The 24,419-nt window shown below is 38.4% G+C and overlaps 1 protein-coding gene across 1 annotated transcript in view; it reads right to left on the reverse strand.

The window, feature by feature from the left end:
* LOC126326589 (ovarian-specific serine/threonine-protein kinase Lok-like) overlaps positions 1 to 22,689 on the reverse strand; it is a 158,880-nt gene extending 136,191 nt beyond the window's left edge. Inside the window, exons 1-2 of the mRNA XM_049995774.1 lie at positions 22,449 to 22,689; positions 5,384 to 5,650 (exon numbers count right to left, since the gene is read on the reverse strand). Of these exons, the coding sequence (XP_049851731.1) occupies positions 5,384 to 5,650; positions 22,449 to 22,587 (406 nt within the window). The 5' untranslated portion in view covers positions 22,588 to 22,689. The remainder of the gene's footprint in view (positions 1 to 5,383; positions 5,651 to 22,448) is intronic.
* Between the last annotated feature and the right edge of the window lie 1,730 nt (positions 22,690 to 24,419).

The raw sequence follows: 24,419 nt of genomic DNA on the forward strand, positions 1-24,419 counted from the left end.
GTGACAGCATGACGAGTTTCGTGTAATAAATGCCCTGGTAAGAAAACCGTTATTGAACTGTTTCACGAATATGATAAGTGAATGCCAGACTTTATTACCTTAAAACAGTGGGTCACAACTGATAGGGCAGAAATGGTAACAGTGTTTAAATCTCAGGAAGATTACTTGGAATCTTTACTTGATGACATAAACACCACTCAAAAGTCACCACTATGTTTCTACAATCCAAAGTAAGTTTTGTTTTTGACGGACAAAAGCACAACTTCATGAAACTGAATAGTGCTAGCTGATTTTGCAGAAAATTTTCCAGGATGAAATACAAGGGTACCACTGGGTCAATGACCAGGCAATAGTGCATCTATTTATTTTCTACTTTAAAATTAAGAAATGCGAAGTTTGCAGTTCTTCAATTTGCATTATAAGTGACTACTTGGGGCACAACACTTTGGCTGTACATGTGTTTCAAAAGTATGTAATAAATTACATTAAAGAAAATTTTTCAAGAGGTTGAAAAGCTGATATAGTTTTCAGATATAAGTGGTAGTCAGTATAAGATCAAAAAGAATTTTTGAAATCTGTGCAACCACAAAGTAGACTTTGGGTTGGCGGCTGAATGGCACTTTTTTGCATCTTGCCATGGTAAAGAAGCATGTGGTGGAGTAGGAGGTACAACAAAACGTGAAGTAAGTAAAGCCAGCCTACAAAGACCAGCCACAGATCAAATTCTCGCAGTACAGGACATGCATCTCTTTTGCAAGGATATTAGTAAAGGCATTACCTATTATCTGATCAATAAAGAAGCGGTTCTGAATATGAAAACAACACTTCAAACCAGACTTGAATACTGTATAGCAGTAAAAGGAACACGGCATTCCCACAAATTCCTTGGCATTGCCGAAAACTTAGTTTGATGCTACGTAACATCAGAAACTTAAATTTATGAGAATAATTGTGTCAGTAAAATTACATCTCTGTCTTTAACATTGAATGACACAGTGGCACGTGTAGTTGATGGACAGTGGTGGCTTGCTGAGGTTGAAAGAATAAGTTTGGAAAACAATGATGTTTTTGTGCATTTTTACCACCCTGCTGGCCCAAGATTATCATTCAAGAAATCTACTAGTGACAAAGTTTGGATACCAATGAAAAATCTTTTAAGGAAACTTTCAGTGCCTGAACTTACCACAGCAACTGGGAGGTCTTATTCTATATCACAGAAGCTGTGTGAAGAAATAAGTGTTCTTAACATTCACCACGGGGTTTATGGACAGTCGCATCTCTAAGGATGTTAATTGAAAATATTTATTTTAAGCACGTCAAAATAATATAAATGTTAATTTCAGTGATGTTTCCACTTTTTGTATATAATTCAGTACCTTACTTCAATAATAACTGATTATATTCCATCAATATCATACATGAATAGGCAACAGCCTTAAAGTCAGTTGTAGAGTAATGTGAATTATGTCCTCAATTTCAAAGATTCGTATCTTTGCTCACAGTCTGATATAAATGCTGAAATTTTTACAGTTTTTTGCTATCATATACATGTACAAACTATGCAAAAATCATTTTTATATTCCGTCCCACTTGAGATAACTAAATCCAAACTTTTCAAAAATGGAAATTTTCAAATTTCAAAAATTCAAAAAAATTAAGGAAACATTTGTAACTGTTCTTGCTCTACATGAGGCTAGTAATGTATGATATCTAACTATAGGAAAAAAATAGACACTCATAAATCACTCCTTGTTTGTTATTTTTGGGCCTAAAAAGTGGCTTTCTGAAAATTTTGATACAAAACTTGGAGGTCATTTTGACTGGTTATTTTTGAATTTAGGGTATTTTGTGTAATAGACAATGTTGTAGAGGATCTTCTTCTTTAGTGTTCAACCCTGAGGTTGGTTTGCAGCAGAGCGCCATTCCTCTCTTCTGTCTGCTTTCCTCTTCATTTCCACATATGTGTTACATCCAACGTCATTCATGATCTGTTGCATGCATGATATCCTTGGTCGCCCCCGCCGATTCCTTCCCTCAATAACTCCTTCTGCTATTGTTCCAATGATATTGTTGTGTCGTAGGATGTGCCCTACAAGTTTGTCTCTTCTTGTTTGGATGTGCCTCCACAGAGATCTGGTTTCCTGTACTCTTCTAAGCATCTCTTCATTTGTTACTTTGTCTGTCCAGCTGATCATCATCCTTCTAGAGCACCACATCTCCAGGGCCTCTAGCCGTCTTCTCTCTGCTCTTCCAACTGTCCAAGTTTCACATCCATATAGGGCCACACTCCAAACGAAACCTTTCATGATGCGTTTCCTTATTTTCAGACTGATGTTGTTGCTGGTGAGTAAGTTCCTTCTCCGATTAAATGCAATTTTGGCCTTTTGTATTCTGGTCTCAATTTCTTTCCGGCTTCTACCATCCCTTGTGATTTTGCTTCCCAGGTAAGTAAATTCCTGTATCACTTCCAGCTCCTCTCTTCCAATTCTAATTCTCGGAGGTTCATATTCTGCTCCTGTACTGCATACCATCACTTTAGTCTTTTTCTTGTTTATTCTCATTCCATACTGATTGTATAGAATTTTTTCCGTTGTTCTGAGGACTTCCTCTAGATCTTCTTCTGTCTCCGTGACTATAGCAATATCATCTGCATAACGTACCATGTCTATCTTCTGCCCATTAATTTTGATCCCCACCTCAGTAGTTTCTCGAACTTGGTCTATAGCTTCCTGGATGTAAGCACTGAATATAAGAGGAGAGAGAGCACATCCTTGTCTTACCCCTTTTCTAATATTTGCTTGTTGTTCCTGGTGACAGTTCCTAATCACTGCCACCTCATTCTTATAGAAACTGAGTATCACGCGGATGTCTTTGTACTTTATTCCAATTTTCCTCAGCACTCTGAACATCTCTTGCCAGATAACGTTATCAAATGCCTTTTCCATGTCTATAAAGGCAATATAAGTTGGTTTATTTTTCTGTAATTGCTTTTCGATAATGAGTCTTAGTGCCAGAATCACCTCTCTTGTTCCCAGTCCCCTTCTGAAACCAAACTGATCTTCACTCAGCATATCCTCCACCTTCTCTTCAATTCTCTTCAGAACTATTTTTATGAGAATTTTTGACGCATGTGATATTAGGCTAAGAGTTCGGTGCTGTTCACATTTTGCAGCTGCTGCCTTCTTTGGTATAGGAACAATGATACATTTCTGGAAGTCTGTCGGTATCTCTCCTGTGTTATAGATGGACCTAATAAGTTTAAGCAGCATCATTTTCATGCCGTCACCAGCATTCTTTATTAGTTCTGCAGGGATGTCATCAATACCCGTTGCTTTGTTGTCCTGTAGTTCTTTTAGAGCTCTGTCAAATTCTTCTTGCAGAATGTCATCTCCCTTGTCATCTTCGTCTAGTTCCTCTTCTCTTCCTATTACTTCCTCCGAAAGAGGTGTTCCAGCATACGACTCCTCTATGTATTCTTTCCATCTCTTCAGCATGTCTTCACCAAACAGCATTTTCCCCTCTTTATTTTCTATTGTGCCTGAGAGTACTGTTTTACGTTTGTTAAAAAAAAATTGATTTGCTGTTCTGTAGGCTAAATCAGTTCTTCCGTTTTGCATATTCTCTTCTACTTTCCTGCACATTTCTCCAAGAAAATTTTCTTTTGCTTTCCTAGCTTCTCTATTAACTAAATTCCTTAGTCTTCTGTATTCAGCTTTTCCTTGTTCCTCAGTTGCATTTTTGTATAATCTTCTGTTTTCTATAAGCTCAATAATATCTGCTGTAATCCATTTCCTCTTGTTTTTGGGTTCAGTTCTTCCAACTATCTTTTCTGCTGCTTTGTATATACCAGATTTAATCTGATTCCAGTCTTCATTTACTCCACCATGTTGAAAATTTTTAATTAGGTTGTCTGTTTCATGAGCATAGTGCTTTGCCAGTCCCTCAGTTTTCAGTTTTTCTAGTTCCCATTTAGGTTTTACTGGCTTCTTCTTCAAACGTTTGAATCTCAGTGAACTTTTCATCATGACCAGGTTATGATCACTGCCTATGTCTGCAGATGGATAGCTCCTGCAATCTTTTATCTGGTTCCTAAAACGTGCTTTCACTAGAATGTAGTCAATCTGTTGTCTCCTCAGGTCTCCAGGGGCCTTCCATGTATATCTTCTTCGTTTGTGGTGTTGGAAAAGTGTGTTTGCAACAACTAATTGGTGCTTTGAGCAGAACTCGATCAGTCGATCACCTCTTTCATTTCTTCTTCCAAGTCCATATTTGCCAACAATTCCTTCCTCCGGGTCTTCACCCACAATCGCGTTCCAGTCCCCCATGGCAATCAGGTTTTCATCTCCCTTAACATTTCTCATCGCATCACTTATTTCTTCGTATATTTCGTCAATTACTGCATCTTCTTCTTTGGATGTTGGCATGTATATTTGTATTATCACAGTGTCCTTTGGTTTAGTTTCAAGTTTGACTAGTATTATTCGAGAGCTATATTGCACATATCCCTTGACACGTGAGCCATAGTTTTTCCTCAAAATTATTCCAACTCCTCCCATTCCCGGTCTATCTTGGTCAGTTCCGGTGTGAATGACTCTGTATTCTCCAGACCAGAAATCACCTGGTTGGGGCCATCTCATCTCCGATATGCCCAGGATATCGATTTCCAGTCGCTCCATTTCAAGTTTTACATTTTCTAGCTTGCTACACTGAAGCAGTGTTCTCACATTCCAAGTGGCTATGTTAAAATTGGGATTCATTTCCTTCACGTTGTCTATATCTTTTGCAGTCCCCACCCGGAGATCCGATTGGGGGACTATTTTATCTCCGGAAAATTTTACAGAAGATACTGACATGGTTTACTGCTGATTGTAGAGGATACTTTTCTAAAAACAATCATGTCAATTGTAATGTTGTAACTTAACCCAGTGCGGAGATATTCATATTTGTGCTAACGTCTCTAAACAAACATTGTCGCGCATTTACAAATGAAAATAGCCGCCATTCAGTAAATGTGAAAAGTAAATTTTTTTAAAAAGCTGTTTTGAACTTCTCAATTATAGGGTAATCACACATAAAATAATTTGAATATTTACAAATGGACAAGTAAGCAACTTAGTTTTTATTGGACCATTTCATTTGGATTGACCCTAATGGAACATGTAACTAATCAACTAACTAACTAATTTGGACCCTTGCACAAACAGTGGAATCACATTCTAGATACAGCTAGAAAATGACTCAAATGCATACTGTTTTGGGTATTATTCTCAAAACGAATTCAAGTGTAATAACAATAACAACAACAACTTAAAAAAAGAAAAATAAATAATAAAAAGTCATGTGAAAATCTAGACTAAATATGTCAAGTTCATTCAACACTTACCACGAAAAGGTGCAGCAGCAAGGCTTATTTGGTCATTGCTCTGTAGCATTATTACTCTGCCTTTCCCTATTTTCTCACCATTAACAAATGTTCCGTTAAAACTGCAGTCTTCGAGGTATACAGCTTGTGCATCCCCGACTTTTGTCTTCCTTATTTTGAAATGCAATTTGCTTATTGTTGTCAGCACTTCTTTTTTAACTTCTCTTTCTGTAATTGTTACATCACAATTTGGCAATCGTCCAACAGTGTACTCATCCTTTGTTAATTCTGAAATAAAACCATTACGAATTAGCACAGTATTACAAACAAAGCATGCAAAGTAATTCAAGAACTTGAAAAATATACGGTGGTAAAAAAAAGAAGAAAAAAGCAGAAATGCCCCTCCAACAAACAAAACAAAAACACACACACACACACACACACACACACACACACACACACACACACACACAGTGCATTACCCTGTCTTACAAGATAATCTCCTGTTTTCATGTTTTGGCACATTCGCTTTATTTTAACTTTGTGGCCAGATGCTCATACTGTCTTAACAGCCACAGGATACCTAAGATTGGGAAAGTGTGTGTACCATCTGTCTGTCATATAAGCTTTATTCTGTGTGTTATAGTAACTCGTGAGGCAGGTATTGGGAACCACATCAGTATTTCCCTAAAAGAGTGTTGAAAATTGTATAGAAATCACACTCAGACTGTCTGGTGTACCAGTTCAAAGCGATACATTCATATATCGTAAGCTTGCTTCAGTGTCTTGGCACCACGCAAGAGGGGTTGATTTCCACACACGTTGGTTTTCAAACAGTGCATGAGCGTGGCACCGGAGAGGGATTTTGGAGGTACATTGGCCAGGGAGTCTCCTGGCAGTGGTGAGCACGTTAACATCATCCACATAAGGTGCTGACTGCCGACTCTAAAAGGTGGCGGATTTTTCAGTTTGGAGCTGGCTACATGATTGGTAGCCACGTACAACATCGGTCATTTCATGTTGTTTAAGTTGCTTATGTGGAACATTTCCATGTAGTGGATCCAGGTCTACTCCTGCCACAAAGGATACCTGGTGTGAAATTGCTGTGGCAGTCATTATCATCCTAGAACAGAAATTAGTATGTGAGCTTCTATCTGCTGAGTTACATCTTAATATAGCTAGTGAACTTGCATCAATAAACCTCAAAAATGGTCATACGAAATCAGCTAACTCATCATTTACATGATGACAAAAACTGGATCTGTGTTTGACACTTTTAAATCAGGTATCAGTTATTATGGTACATGTTATATTTGTGTTCCTTTTACTTCAGATTCTGAAGGGAGTGTGTAGTGTGCGTATAGTAAGACCTTCGGTACACACACCATCAGATTATTTGACTTGTCACTCTAGCGAAGTAGGCTAGTGTCAGCAATATGTCTCGTGGTCTTATCATGGCATGTTATCTTCTGCCGTTAGGTCAGATGATAGAAATGCCACTTGCACGCTTAGAGTAGCAGATTGACGGTGACCAACTTTAAGCAGAACTTTATTAATTTTCACAAACATTTATTAAAATAATAACAATCATAAGCCTTACTTAACTTGATTCTGGATGCTATTTACAATTGACAATCTGAAGTTCCTTTGGTCTTGGTTGTTGTTGTGGTCTTCAGCCCTGAGACTGGTTTGATGCAGCTCTCCATGCTACTCTATCCTGTGCAAGCTACTTCATCTCCCAGTACATACTGCAACCTACATCCTTCTGAATCTGCTTAGTTTATTCATCACTTGGTCTCCCTCTACGATTTTTACCCTCCATGCTGCCCTCCAATACTAAATTGGCGATCCCTTGATGCCTCAGAACATGTCCTACCAACCGATCCCTTCTTCTTGTCAAGTAGTGCCACAAACTTCTCTTCTCCCCAATCCTATTCAACACTTCCTCATTAGTTATTTGATCTAGCCATCTAATCATGGCAACACCATCAAAGAGGACCTCCGAGTTGGTGAAGGAGAAGACTGTCTGCCTTTCGTGGACTTCTTCAAGCCTTTCCAGTTAGCAGAGGAAGACTCTGGTGGTGTTTAGCTGGAGAGACATAGGAAGCCTTCACGGGAGTACTTCTCCTGTCCTTTTCGGCCAACCAGTTGTGTAGCTGGTGGCTTTGCCCCTTGAGGTGAGAGTTTGATGGCTTGTTGCACAGCTGGACAGGGCAATGGCGATGCTACCTTGACACTGGGTGATTTCACAACCACAGAGCTGAATTAGAGGTCGCATGTCTGCATGGCCATGTCCTTCATGGAACTATAGGTGCCAGGCAGGAGAACGCAGGGTTTACGACTAGCCAATAGCTTACGAGTGACTGCGTAAGGCACTTTTTCCTTTACCCGTGTCTCTTGGACAGACCGCTCATCAAGATACACGGGACAATCCTGAGAGAAAGCGTCATAGCCACCACTGCAGTTGATACAGCAGGGAGGAGGAAGCGGTCAATTGCCCTCGTGCGCATCCCTACCACTGGTTACACATTTGGCTGTGTGTCAACAAGACAGTCTAGTGTGGTTGAAAAAAATGACGCTGATAACAGCGCATCTGGTTCAGAATGTTCGGTCGGACTGTGATAATTTCATAGCTCACTTTGATTTTGGACAGAAGCATCACTAACAAAGGTGAGAAAAAAAAGAATGCGGGTGGCCACTAAGGATGAATCTACCTTTTTCGTCATTCAACGGATGGCAATGACACACTGATCAGAGATAAGACCGGATTTTGGCCTCGGTCAGACAGTCAAGCAGCCTAGTGCAAATAACACCACGGGAAGAATTCAGAGTTCTGTGGGCCTTGACACGAACAGGATAGCCATGGAGAAGTGTGGCAGCAAGCAGTTGCTATCAGAAGTAGTCTCCAAAAGCAAAGTGCCATTTTATGGAGAGCAGGATTTCACAGAGCTGAAAATTACATCAACACCTTTCTGAATAATAAACAGATTTACCATGGAAAAGGACTGACCATCCCAGTACACGAGAACACAAGGAACTGTGGTGCAGCTGGAAAGGTGTTTGAATTGTTAGCCTCATTCCATTTACGTTTCGTAGACATTGATTGTGCAGATGATCGGCTCACTGCAAGAAAAGTCCTCAAGATTGGCAGCATCACTGATGGCACGCTCCTTCCAACTGGGGGCCCTCTTCACATGGAGGTGATCTTCACATTTCAGGTCACACCTGAACACCAGACAGATGGACAAATTGGCAATTTGGGAAGGCTGCAGATCAGGCAATCACCCCTCCCTGGGCCTGTCCTGTACCAGGGGATACATGCGAACCCTACCTGTCAATCTGAGGCTGGGAATTACGTGTTACCCACTCATGCGTTACACATCAGACTCATGGGCTGGCCTTCAGGAGAGCACAGGGAGGAAGAAAAAGAGGAACCTCAATTGCCAAAGCAGAGGAACAAGAGGAGAAGGGAAACAAAGAAAGAAAAAGGGAATGAAAAACAGCAATAAGACTGTTCTTATGTCAGCAGCAGACAATGCAGAACATTCTCAATAACACCCCAGACATGTTCTCCAAGGGAGGGGAAAAAGAATAGCAAGAGGATAGAGGTGCAGCACGGAAGGGAAAAGATGCTGCAAAGGCTGGGGCCCCGTGGTAACCAAGCACGAACCCACTAAAGAATGGCGAGCCCCCTGGGGGGATTGTCAGATTTCAGGAGGATCCCTGGGTCACACTGACTTGTTTGGGGTAACAGCATGGGAATGTTATCTAACTTTTGAAAAGAGAGCAGCACCTATGACTGGGCAGGAAACCATGTTTTAATGAAGAGGGAACCACCCATCATCTTAGAATGGCTCTAACTTTCCTATATTTGTCTTCAATGTTTTCCACAGAAAATAAAGACTTTGTGACCAAAAAGGTGTCGCTGTCGGTCCTGGTACAGACCAGGTATCAGGGAAGGATTTTACTCCTTGTTGTCTAGTCTGCATCATTCAATGTAGTTCCTACTGTGGACTTTGCAACTACAATATGTAAATGGTCTGAGACTGCTATTGGTAATATCTTTGTAGATAAATCTAAAGAAAAAAGTCATTTCACAAAACCAATAGTAAATGGGCTATCTGATCATGACATGCAGTATCTTGTGCTAAATGTTGGAACTCGTCAGGATAAAAAATCTATTAAATGTGAGTACAGGAAGGTAATAAAAAGAGTCAGAAATTGAGAAATTCAGGAAACTGCTCAAAGACTGTATAGATGTTTACAATGCGTCTGACTCAAATGGAAAATACAAATCATTCATTCATTAATAAAGTTGCCTCCACTTTTGAAAATTGCTTTCCCCTAAAAGTAACTCAAATCATACAGAAGTAAAAAAAATAAACTGTGGATTACATAAGGAATAAAGATATCATGTAGAATAAAAGGTGACTGTATGTACTATCTAGATACAGCTCCAATGTTAGAATTGTAATGTATTACAAAGAATACTGCAAAATATTGAAGCAAGTAATCCAGAAATCGAAGCAACTTTATTATGAGGAAAAGATAATTACATCAGGTAACAAAATAAAAACTGTATGGGATATTATGAAGACAGAGACAGGTGAGGCCAAAAAGGAAGAGGAACAGATAACTCTAAAAACAAATGAGACTATGGTAACAAGTACATGTAGTGTTGCAAACCTCTTACACAAGTACTTCATTTCTATTACCTTAAGTTATTTGTGTAATCAATCTCTTATCAGTGGAACATTTCCAGACTGGCTAAAATATGTTGAAGTTAAGCCTCTTTACAAGAAGGGGTATAAGGAAATACCATCAAAGTATCAACCATTTTAACTTTTGCCGGTTTTCTTAAAAATATTTGAAAAGGTTGTGTTCAAGCGTCTCTTCAAGCATGTGAATGCAAATAATATATTGTCCAAGTCACAGTTTGGATTTCTGAAGGGTTCTGATATACAGAAAGCTATTTACACTTACAGTGAGAATATACTTAAATCATTAGATAATAAATTGGAGGCTACTGGCATTTTCTGTGACCTGTCAAAAGCCTTTCACTGTGTGAACCACAGCATTCTCTTAAGTAAATCAGAATATTATGGCACCACCGGAAATGCTGCGAAATGGTTGGTGTCTTATCTATCTAACAGGAAACAAAGGGTGTCATCTGGAAATACCTTTGCAGTAATCAGTCAGTCTTCATCTGATTGGGAATTAATTACATGTGGCGTTCCCCAAGGTTCCGTCTCGGGTCCATTGCTTTTTCCTGTGTACATTAATGACCTCTCATCTGTTACATTGCCAGATGTTAAGTTTGTTTTGTTTGCAGATGATAAACATTGCAATAAGTAGCAAGTCAAGTACAGATTTAGAAATAAGTGTTAATCAAATTTTCACTGACAGTAATATGTGGTTTAAAGGTAATTCACTGACATTAAACTTTGAGAAGACCCACTATATGCAGTTCAGAACCTGTAAGAGATTTCCTTCCAGCATGAGTATAACATGTTGAAGACATGCACATCGAAGATGTTGCCAGTGTTAAATTTCTGGGATTACAACTCAATAATAAATTCAGTTGGGAAGGGAATACCACAGAATTGCTTAAGTGCCTAAACAAGTCTGTATTTGCCATGAGAATGATGTCAAATGTAGGAGATATAAATACAAAAAAACTTGCATACTTTCATTCTATTTTGTCATATGGGATCATATTCTAGGGCAACTCATCAAACCGAGCAAAAGTTTTATGGTGCAAAAGCGTGTGATAAGAATCATTGGTGGAAGAACATCTTGTAGAAACATGTTCAAGGAACTTTGTATTCTAACCACTACTTCTCAGTATATTTATTCCTTAATGAAAATTGTTGAAAGTAATACATCTCTATTTCCAACCAATAACTCAATACATAGTAGCAATACTAGGAACAAGAACAATCTACATAAAAATCTAAAATCACTTCCTTAGTCCAAAAAGGGGTACATTATTCAGGAACCTACATTTTCAATAAATTGCTAGCAATCATAAAAAACTTGTTTTCAGATAAAACACAGTTTAAACAGAGTTTGAAAGACTTTTTGATATGCAACTCCTCCTACTCCATAGATGAATATCTTAACAGACTGTTAAGCCAGCTTGAGTAAAAATATCTGTTAGATTTAAGTTTTGACAACACTTCGTCACAACAGTAAAGATTAGGTATTTTGTGTGTGATAAATTTATTAATAGTTCATAACAGTGTTTCATTCTGACAGTGTAAATATTAGCTGTTCCAGTTTACTGCATTGTATTAACCTATTTCGACTATCTCCTGACAAATGAGCAGTGTAGTAAGTATTATATTCAAACGTTTTATGTTATACTTTCTGACATGTTCCACAGCCATGAGAATCATCTCATTTTTTGGGTCTATGGAACAAAAATTGAATATAATCTAATCCCAAGACGTCGCAAGGGAAAGGAATACATTGAGATCATACTTTGTTGCATAGTACAAAACCTTTCAATTTAAAGAGACTTCTTGGGCCTTAATACCACCAAAAGGAGAAAGTTTTAGTAGCTTCATGTGTGAACTATCTACCATTGCGCCACCAGCTCCAAACGGGGGCTCTCCCTATAGGCACGACCCAGCCACAGCAACAGCTACATGACCATTAATATATCCTCTCTACTTTGATCATAATCAGTTACTTTGCTCTCCAAATAGCAACACTCCTTTACTACTTTAAGTGTCTCATTTCCTAATCTAATTCCCTCAGCATCACCCAACAATTTGACTACATTCCATTAGCCTCGTTATGATTTTGTTGATGTTCATCTTCTATCCTCCTTTCAAGATCCTATCCATTCCGTTCAACTGCTCTTTCAAGTCCTTTGCTGTCTCTGAGAGAATTACAATGTCTTCAGCGAACCGCAAAGTTTTTATTTCTTCTCCATGGATTTTAATACCTACTCCAAATTTTTCTTTTGTTTCCTTTAGTGCTTGCTCAATATACAGATTAACATCAGGGAGAGGCTACAACACTGTCTCACTTCCTTCTTATAACTACCATCTGGTTTCTGTACAAATTGTAAATAGCCTTTCGCTCCCTGTATTTTACCCCTGCCACCTTCAGAATTTGAGAGAGAGTATTCCAGTCAACATTGTCAAAAGATTCCTCTCTCTAAGTCTACAAATGCTAGAAATGTAGGTTTGCCTTTCCTTAATCTTTCTTCTAAGATAAGTCGTAAGGTCAGTATTGCCTCACGTGTTCCAACATTTCTACAGAATCCTAACTGATCTTCCCTGAAGTCGGCACCTACTACTTTTTCCATTCGTCTGTAAAGAATTTGTGTTAGTATTTTGCAGCTGTGGCTTATTAAACTGACTGTTCGGTAATTTTTACATTTGTGAACACCAGCTTTCTTTGGGATTGGAATAATTATATTCTTCTTGAAGTATGCGGGTATTTCGCCAGTTTCATACATCTTGTTCACCAGATAGTAGAGTTTTGTCAGGACTGGCTCTCCCAAGGCCGTCAGTAGTTCCAATGGAATGTTGTCTACTTCGGGGGCCTTGTTTCAACTCACGTCTTTCAGTGCTCTGTCAAACTCTTCACGCAGCATCTTATCTCCCATTTCATCTTCATCCACATTCTCTTCCATTTCCATAATATTGTCCTCAAGTACATCGCCCTTGTATAGACCCTCTATATACTCCTTCCACCTTTCTGCTTTCCCATCTTTTCTTAGAACTGGGTTTCCATCTGAGCTCTTGATGTTCATACAAGTGGTTCTCTTTTCTCCAAAGGTCTCTTTAATTTTCCTGTAGGCAGTATCTATCTTACCCCTAGTGAGATAAGCCTCTACATCCTTACATTTGTCCTCTAGCCATCCCTGCTTAGTAATTTTGCACTTCCTGTCGATCTCATTTTGAAACGTTTGTATTCCTTTTTACCCGCTTCATTTATTGCATTTTTATATTTTCTCCTTCCATCAATTAAATTCAATATTTCTTCTGTTACCCCCCTCGTCTTTTTACCAATTTGATCCTCTGCTGCCTTCACTACTTCATCCCTCAAAGCTACCCATTCTTCTACTGTGTTCCTTTCCCCCATTCCTGTCAATTGTTCCCTTATGCTCTCCCTGAAACACTGTACAACCTCTGGTTCTTTCAGTTTATCCAGGTCCTATCTCCTTAAGTTCTCTCCTATTTGCAGTTTCTTCGGTTTTAATCTACAGGTCATAACCTATAGATTGTGGTCCGAGTCCACATCTGCCCCTGGAAATGTCTTACAATTTAAAACCTGGTTCCTAAATATCTGTCTTACCATTATATAATCTATCTGATCCCTTTTAGTATCTCCAGGATTCTTCCATGTATACAACCTTCTTTTATGATTCTTGAACCAAGTGTTAGCTATGATTAAGTTGTGCTCTGTGCAAAATTCTACTAGGCGGCTTCCTCTTTCATTTCTTAGCCATAATCCATATTCACCTACTACGTTTCCTTCTCTCCCTTTTCCTACTGCCGAATTCCAGTCATTCATGACTATTAAATTTTTGTCACCCTTCGCTATCTGAATAATTTCTTTTATTTCATCATACATTTCATCAATTTCATCATCATCTGCACAGCTAGTTGGCATATAAACTTGTACTACTGTAGTAGGAGTGGGCTTTGTGTCTATCTCGGCCACAATAATGTGTTCACTATGCTGTTTGTAGTAGCTTACCCACACTCCTATTTTCCTATTCATTATTAAACCTACTCCTGCATTACCCATATTTGATTTTGTATTTATAACCCTGTAGTCAACTGATCCGGAGTCTTGTTCCTCCTGCCACCGAACTTCACTAATTCCCACTATATCTAACTTTAACCTATCCATTTCCCTTTTTAAATTTTCTAACCTACCTGCCCGATTAAGGGATCTGACATTTCACAATCCGATCTGTAGAACGCCAGTTTTCTTTCTCCTGATAATGACATCCTCTTGAGTAGTCCCCACCCGGAGATCCGAATGGGGGCTATTTTACCTCCGGAATATTTTACCCAAGAGGACGCCATCATCATTTAATCATACAGTAAAGCTGCATGCCCTCGGGAAAAATTACGGCCGTAGTTTCCCCTTGCGTTCAGCCGTTCGCAGTACCAGCACAGCAAGGTTGTTTTGGTTATTGTTACAAGGCCAGATCAGTCAATCATCCAGACTGTTTCCCTTGCAACTACTGAAAAGGCTGCTGCCCTTCTTCAGGAACCACACATTTGTCTGGCCTCTCAACAGATACCCCTCCGTTGTGGTTGCACCTACTGTACGGCTATCTGTATCACTGAGGCACGCAAGCCTCCCCACCAACGGCAAGGTCCATGGTTCATGGGGGGAGGCAAACTATATAAACAATTATTTTGTAAATATTCCCCTTACTGTAAGTAGTAAATTTAAGCAACAACCAACAGTGACGAATCCAATGGTAAATACCAGCATGATGGCAATCCCAACAGATGAGCATGAAGTTCTAAAAGTCATTAAATGCTTGAAATCCAAATTGTCCTCTGGGTTGGTTGATGTACCTGTAGCAATAATTCAGAAAATTGCTCCATACATTATCAAACCTATAGTGCACATAACAAACTTGTCCCTTAGTGAAGAGATATTTCCAGATAAACTTAAAATCTCTGAAGTGATACCTCTATACAAAAATGGTGACAGACATAAAATAGAAAATTACCGACCTATATCTCTCCTCCCAGCCTTATCCAACAATACTTGAGGAATTAATGAAAATCAGGGTTACAAAATATCTAGAAAAACATAAATTAATAAATAACAGTCAACGTGGTTTTCGAACAGGTCACAGTACATAAACAGCCATATTGGACTACACAACAAAAATAGTAAGAAATTTGGAGTCAAATAAATGGGTCGTTTGAATTAATCTAGGTTTATCCAAAGCCTTTTGATACTGTGAACCATGTAATGTTACTAGGGAAACTTGAAGCAATAGGCATCAGAGGTACTGTTAAAAAAATTATTTGAATCTTATCTGCAAAACAGGTCACAAGTTGTTGAGCTGAGGTCATCCAACAATCTTCACAATTTTAAACTCATATCTGAACCAAAACAAATTGAAATAGGTGTTCCACAGGGCAGCATTCTGGGCCCATTGTTATTTCTAATTTACATCAATGATATACAGGCTCCAGACAGCTCAGCCAGAACTCTACTAGTTGCAGATGGCACTAGTATCATAATTAGTGATATAAAAGAATCATTGTGTACTACAGCAGAAAAAAAATGCTCTCATACATACAGCCATGGTTTTATTCAAATAAGCTGACATTAAATACAAAGAAAACAAACTGTATACAGTATGGAAGCAAGTGCCAAGGGGAAAATGTGTGCCTTATGCTGGATACAAACAAATAGAAAAAGTGTGCACCACAAAGTTTCTGGGAATGTGAATTAACCACGATTTAAGCTGGAATGAACACAATGTATATCTTACTCAGAAACTTAGCTCAGCTTGTTTTGCTTTAAGAATAATATCCAAGGTACGTAGCAAGGAATGTATTAGAGCGGTGTACTTTAGTTATTTCCAATCAGTTGCAAACTGTGGCATAAGTTTTTGAGGAAAAACCAGGTCAAGACTAAATGACATTTTTATTATGCAAAAAAGAGCTATTCGTATCATGACACACAGCCCAACACAAACTCACTGTAGACCCTTATTCAGACAACTAAAAACATTGACAATACCATCGATATATATTTTTAAATGCCTGGAAATGATCAGTAAAACTAACTGATCTCCAAACCAACTCAAGCTACCATGATCACAATACTTCCACATTCCCTATGTAGCAAAAACTAGTAGTCAGAAACATGTTAGCCCTTTAGGAATAAAGCTTTTAAATGCACTTCCATCTCAAATTAAAGAATTGAAAGGCAAAAATAATTACAAGTGTGAAGTAAAAAATATACTTGATGGAAAAATGCTACTACATTGTAAATGAATACGTGTCTCAGACTGTGGACTGAAACCTGTACTTATTTTTTAAAAATTCAAACTAATTTAACTACATTTTCAACTTCGTAATTATGGTACTTATGAAAAATCTGTTAAATATCTGTAATACGTTTTGTGTATAAGGCATAGTTCATGATCTATAATTGTTTATCATGAGCACGTACTTTTGTTTTTGTGTAATAAGTTCTTGTACACTACTTATGTACTATGTATATGTAATTTGTTTTGCTGTTTGTATATGTTTGTCCATTTATTATGTGTATGTGGTGTTATGTGTCACGTGTAATCAAATGACAAATCCTTTATCACATGTGTGATCTATTGGATGCCAAATAAATAAATCAACACTATGATTTACTACTAAATGATTGTACCCCTGCTCACCCAACCTCCTACAAGATGAAAACGCATCAAATTATGGTACTCCCATCTTCTGTGAAATCTTCACTTAATCCCACTAATTCCCTTTACGCCTGCCCTAGAAAACACTAAATACAGATTCTGTAAAACCACCCCTGATACAACCCCCCCCCCCCCCCCACATCCATACAACAATGAAACACGCCTTCCATACTACTTCCTCCCAAACTGCGATTCATCAACCTCCACCACCACCACCACCACCACCCCCCTAGGCCCCGCAACTTACCCTGTACTTAATATACTATGAACACAGTTCACGACAAAATTAAAACCAATCAAGCACAGTCCTCTCTCTCACACCAATCTCATGCGCACAGAAACTGTGAGAGGATCTACAACAAAAATAAGTCATGAACACAATTTCTTGCATGCCCAACCTAGACTTCTCGAACCAGGAACCTTGCCTTATAGAGCGCCATAGGTTATCCCTATGGCACCTCCACATGTAGCCGTACCTGGTCCCAGACATTGGAATTTTCGTCAATCTCATTTCCTCCTGACAGACAGAGGCACTTCACCCCTTCAACCAACAGCCCAAAAAGCTGGAGAAACTTTATGTAGGACAAAGCACTGTCCCCCATCTGTGGTGCACACAAACACGTTCTGTTCAATTTGTCAGTCATATCCATACCTAACAAAGGTGTAAACAAAGTAATTTAATTTTTAATTCACAAACGACGAACAGCAAACAACACTACAATAACTACAAAAATACAACCAAAACTAAATTGTTAACTCACTGAAAAACATTCCTGTAAACACACAGTCAACAGCAATACCGAACGCGTCAAAGACTAACACGCAACTAAACCCAATACACCACATAACATGCAACCCATAAACACACCACTAGAGAGCACCATCGACCACATCTAAATGACACCTACAAATATCCACACTCACGAACTAAACTCCGTGCTGTCGTGGGTCAAAGCCGACGGGTGGAATCGAAAGCTTCCATTGAACCGACATATTAATTGCTTAACTTAAGATTATACTTCAGACTTCAAGCAACAGCAGCAATTTTCAAATTTTGACCCTGGCCCCAAACAGCTGTACTGCTGAAAAAATGGCAAAATAATTTGCTGCTTCAACTAAAACGGTGAAGAAGGGTTGGAAACTAAAGATGGAAGATGGATTTTGGCAACACCTGCAAACCGAAGAGAGGAAAAAACTCATTGGTGAAATAAAATGTACTCACTTACTCTGAAGATGAGGAGTTTTCTCGTTTATGCCAAGGGAAAAAGGACTGTGTTGCAGTAAGAATAAATGGGGAAAGATTCACGAGGAGAGAAATGCCTGCTCCTTTGTAGCCTTCAAGAAATGTTCATTGCTTATTGTAAGCAATATGGAAATGAACTAAGCGTATCAAAATTTTGTGAGCTCAGGCCAAAATGGTGTAGTAAAGCTGGTGCTTCTGGATCACATTCAATATGTGTATGGGCAATTCATCAAAATGTCAAATTAAGATGAGTACAAAAAATTGATGAAGAAACTGTATGCAGTTTGTAATCAAAAAAATTGTATGCTGCAACCTTGCGAGGAATGTCTATGAAAAATGCGACTAGAGGCTTTTCTTGAAGAGTCTTTTAAAGACTATGACCCTGAAGAAATAATGTAATACAAGCAATGGATCCATTTTGGCAAACACACATTGGAGACTTGCCAGAGAACTGTTGAAGATTTCATGGAGGTATTGATTCTGAAAATTACCCGTTTAAGAAGCCATCACTGTGTCAGAACACCAAAGTTTATATCTTAAGCAGCTAAAAAGAAATCTTGCAGAAAATGAATTAATTATATTGATAGATTTTGCTGAGAAATATTCATTTGTTGTTCAGGATAGAGTGAAAGGATTCCACTGGGAGAATAGTCATGCCACATTTCATCCATCTGATGTCTATTTTGATGGCAAAGAATGTCAGAGTATTAGCATTCATTTGGTCAGTGACTGTTCTGTCACTGTTGTCCACACTTTTCAAATAAAGTTGATAGCATATTTAAAGACAAAGACTTAAAACATTAAGAACATTAATTACTTTAGTGATGCTTCAGCTGTTTAATATAAGAATTTCAAAAATTTCATCAATTTATGCCTGCACGAAAAGGATTTTGGTATTACCGCCAAATGGATTTTTTTAAAACAAGCCACGGTGAATTGCCCTGCGACAGCATTGGGGGAACAGCAAAAGGACTTGAGCCTGCGCTATTCTGCAGAGGGCCTTAGATAACCAAATACTGACTCCATATGATATATTCCACGCATAAAGCTTTTTTATGAACCAAAATATGAAATTGAAAAAATCCGCCCAGATCAAGAAACGAGGTTCACCATGGGATATACGGTATCTGGAACAAGAGAAAATCCATTAATTGTAATCAGCTCAAAGTAAGCAGAGTTTTTAATGATGCTACAGCATTCACAGTTAATGCCTTCGAAGCGGATGAAGAAATTCCAGGAGTCTCAGTTCGAAGTACTTGTTATGTATGGCAACTTTCGGTGGACTAGAACATATGAAGTTTCACTTGGACAACAAGACTTCCTCATCAGCTTTACGCACTTACAAGGTCATGTTCATTCCTTCCACTAGCCGACTGCTAAAGATACCTGCTGGATTCCTTAGCAACATATCTTCATGACTTTAGAAGCCCCATCACAACATCATCACTAGGATGACAATACAGTTATACACATTCTGTCATTGAAAAAATTGTAGAAGTGCTTAACCAAAAAAGGAACTGTCTCTTTAATATTTTTGTTCTGCTAATTCCCTGTATTTTGTACTATACTTGTTTATATGTCGTGCTAAATTAATGTTTGAAACTGACTTATACACATGAATAAAAATAATTAAGGGACTTAATGAGCAAAATATATGACTTTTCAATCTTCTCGAAGTGTTAAGATAATAACTTTTGAAATGTATTCTTACTCATTAAACTGAAAATCCAGAAATTAAACAATATTTCTTTGAAAGCTTAAAGCATAACTTTTCCAGCTATAGCAAGAAAAAGAGGATTGAAGAAAATGTAGTTGAGATACTGCCCCCAAAAATACCCTAAAATTTGCAATTAGAAAATTTTGGCTAACTTCACTGATGCATATCTTTCAATCTGGGCACACAATGTTAATAAATGTGGTCGATATACAGACATCATAGATATGAATAACCCGCTGAAGTTTTGGTGTGATTCGTTCATATGAAAGGTAGCAGTGATCGGTCAAACTATGGCTCTCAGAATAGAGCGACAAATTTTGTAGCCCCTTTAGAGGCTTGTATCTATAAGGCTAAATCCTTAATTTTTGCCATGGTGGGATTCAACATAAAACGTTGTCTGCGTATATTAAAGCAAATGACCAAATGTTTGATAGAACTTTTAAAAAAGCCTATCAAAGTTGGCACATTTGCACCTCCGTACATGATGCAGAGGTGAGTTGCCTCCCTTTAAAATCCCTTGAGAATTCAACCACTGAAGATAATAAACTGAAATTTGTTATGTAGCCACCAGAGACCATACAGAACCTCCACACCTAATTTCATCAGATTTGGAGAAGGTCGAGTGGGGACCCCTGGTCCCCTTGATGTGGAATGACCCAGATGAAACCACAACACAGGAAGTACAGAAGGTAGTGCACAGTCTTAAAAAACTACAAAGTACCAAGACTCAATGGAATAACTGCAGAACTGTTAAAAATGGAGGAACTGTTCTCAATAAGTGAATCCACAAACTTATCAGTTTTATTTGAAATCAGGAAAGAATCCCAGAAGAGTGGACTAAGTATGCTTCACCAAAGTAAGCAACATTGGCTGGTTCCAAGGCTGCAGTGTGAGTGGATGGAGAACTCACTAAATGGTTTAGAATTCGTAAAGTAGACAGACAAGGGGACACCCTCCATACAAAGCTCTTTAATGCAACTCTTTGAGTAGAAATTGAAAAGCTTGAAATATCTGGTTACATGGGCACAATGTAAAACTAGATATGTGCATGTGCTGACAATGCAGCAATAATTAGTAGAAGAGTTTCACTACAGAGAACAATGGGTGAACTGGAAAAAAAAGAGTAGCAATACTTAGAAGCCTGCTTTTAATAAAATGAAGGCTAAGTACTTGATTTTCACTGGGAAGAAAGCTAACCTGGATTAACTATCAGCAGCAGGTTTCAATTTTGAACATGTGCATAATTTTGACTACCTGGGATCTAATATTAATATGACAAATTCCATGTCAACTGAAATAAAACTGCACACTGCAAGGGATAACAGACACTCTCACATGTTTAACACCGAAGAGATTGTTGGCCTTTAGGTATTTAAACAGACAGCTGCAACTGCAAATTTACAAAGGCCAACTGTAGCCTACGGACATGAAAAATGTGCACTAAGGAGTACCGGTGAAAAGTAGCTCAGAATATTTGAAGGTAAAGTTCTGCAAAATATCCATGGGGTAATTCAGAATAGCAATGGTTTGACTGAACACTAATCTGGGCCGTCCTATATGAGGTGCGACATTGTAAGATTACTAAAAAGTAGGAAATAGCTTTGCTCGGACTTGTCTCTAGGATGGACACTGCAAGAACAAGAAAACAGACAGGAAGGCCTCAAAAGATAAAAGAAAGAAGGAAGATATGAAATGTGTCAGAGTAGAAGATAATGGAGAATTGTGCTGGGGAGTGGAGAATGAAGGAGGCTAAGATGTAAGCAAGCCTGTAACGCCATGAGAAGAAAAGGATTACGTGGTGGAGTCTCTCTGCACCTTTCAAAATTTAGGTCTACGTATATGTACACAACATGTATCAATATACTGTAATACTTGTACAAGTTCTAATTTAGCTTTTCTGAATTTATCGTGCAGAACATGGGTCACACCACACTACATTACAGGGCAGTCTGTTAGAACAACGTTTATTTTGCATTCACATTAACTGTATTTGGCAACTCTCAAACCAAATTATCACTTTCCAACCTTTGACTATGCTGTAGAGCAGATGCATCATCAAGGCTTCGTGTCAATGCCAACTCACTATGTAGACATAAATAATTAAACAAAACTTGAAAGAAACCAAATAACACCTTGGACAAATGCACCATGAGATTCACTGGAAGATGTGTAATTAGATGAATTAAGCAACCATGACTGAAGCGGCATGAAGCTGGATCTTTCAAGCCATGAAACACTTGAGGGTCGTTCTAGCGAAAGAGCTTGGAAGCTATGTATGGCATTTAACTTAGGTCTAGATCGTTAAACAAATTTCAAGAAAAATGTAACTTGCTATCCACTTCGACACATAAACAAGAGTGCAAGACCCCGATGAAGAAATATACGTACGAACATTCTGAATAAAAAGCCAAATGCGACCACTAAACAATGAATGCCTTCATATTTTCGACTATACATTTTCTGTTAACTATTTAACAATCTTGTTGTGTACGACTACTACATCCACACACTCACTGTTTTTACAATAAATATACTAATATGCCTTTGCACAATAACAAAATTAAAAGCAAACATAAGATACCTGCATATAGCACTCAGTTTTAAAAACTTAAGGAAAGACATGAAACAAAGTATTCCTACGTCAATAAGATGATAGAAGCAAAACAAATTTGAAGTGACAAAAACACTGAAAACGAAATGTTAGCCTTACCAATAGTGGTAAACTGCTTTCTTGTGGCATACAGCCTACCCCAGCTATTATTATCAACAATATCTTGACTATAATTAATTCCATCACTCTGCTGAGTATCTGGTAAACTATTTGGAACATCCATCGCTTTGTTATTCATACCTCCCACTCCCCACTCTCTCACACTCTAAACCCGGCATTCGGAGAGATAAAACTTCGTCACAATAATTTTTCTTCTATTTGGACTTTACAGAATATCTCTGCCCAAAGTGCATACAGCCTGCGATACTAGAATCAGGTAATTACGCAACGATCTGCCTGCGCACATATCTCCGCATAATTCTGTGCATGCATGATCGCAGCAAAACTAATATGTATACAGGACGCAAGTTCCGATCTACTGCTCGTCCACCATCTGTTGGTGTAGAACACAAATTTCAATGCCAAGCCAGCACACTTGCGTAACCTCAAGGTCTATTTCATTTATTCAGAAATGGAATAAATTTCATTATGATCTTGCGTTTGCAAACTGTGTTGCTAGACAGATCAACACAGTGGCTCCTTAATTGAAGGCGTTATCGCACGTAAATTTATTTCACGAGTTGTAGAACGAACTCGACGACTATCGTAGTTAGATGCGTCTGGATTTAGAAAAGTGTATTCATATTTTGACATTCGTTACTCCAAGTATATGAAACTTGTATGTGGAGAGAAATTTCGCAACATGGGAGGCGGTGCCGCTGAGGTCACTGGCAATAGAAGTTACAAGTGTCTAGAATTTGTTACTGCAGTGCAGTTCCGAAAATAAGCATTCACTTGCAACACATGAAGCTATTTACGCTGTCCTAGAGGATGATTTCAAGGAAGCAAGTAAAGTACTGTACCTCAGTTCTGCCAAGTTGCAGACAATATTTTTACAGCTGAGACACAGTATATTCTTAGGAATTATATACATGGCCAATGAGATATAATTAAGTTTGTTTCTAAGCGGAGATTTCCAGTTCCCTACCTTCTACCAGCAACTTTTGTATCAGAATATAAAATGCCGTCCCGTGTATCTGGAAAGACTTACTTGCAGTATTGTGGTAGTGAATTCTACACTTCATCTCTGAAACAATTCTTCTAGTTAAACACATACTACATTAGGGTGTAAAATAAGTGTAATAATAGGCATGTTCCTTAAGGCGCTCTTCCAAGATCTTCAATTATCACTTTATGTTGCTATGCTCTCATAACTCATATTAAATTATGGTGTACGACAGTACTTACAGAAAGTATGCTAGCAATCCTCCGGGTACACTCACATGTATCTGCCATTTTAAAATTTGCTATGCACACACAGACGAGAACACCTGACTGAATAAACAGCTGACTCAAACAAGTTTTAGCGTCAGATATACATTCTAAGAAATGAGACACTTAAAGTAGTAAAGGAGTTTTGCTATTTGGGAAGCAAAATAACTGATGATGGTCGAAGTCGAGAGGATATAAAATGTAGACTGGCAATGGCAAGGAAAGCGTTTCTGAAGACGAGAAATTTGTTAACATCGAGTATAGGTTTAATGGTCAGGAAGTCGTTTCTGAAAGTATTTGTATGGAGTGTAGCCATGTATGGAAGTGAAGTTTGGACAAGAAGAGAATAGAAGCTTTCGAAATGTGGTGCTACAGAAGAATGCTGAAGATTAGATGGGAAGATCACATAACTAATGAGGAAGTGTTGAATCGGATTGGGGAGAAGAGAAGTTTGTAGCACAACTTGACCAGAAGAAGGGATCGGTTGGTAGGACATGTTCTGAGGCATCAAGGGATCACCAATTTAGTATTAGAGGGCAGTGTGGGGGATAAAAATCGTAGAGGGAGACCAAGAGATGACTACACTAAGCAGATTCAGAAGGATGTAGGTTGCAGTAGATATTGGGAGATGAAGAAGCTTGCACAGGATAGAGTAGCATGGAGAGCTGCATCAAACCAGTCTCAGGACTGAAAACCACA

Source organism: Schistocerca gregaria, chromosome 1 (assembly GCF_023897955.1).
Source record: "Schistocerca gregaria isolate iqSchGreg1 chromosome 1, iqSchGreg1.2, whole genome shotgun sequence".
NCBI classification, from domain to species: domain Eukaryota; kingdom Metazoa; phylum Arthropoda; class Insecta; order Orthoptera; family Acrididae; genus Schistocerca; species Schistocerca gregaria.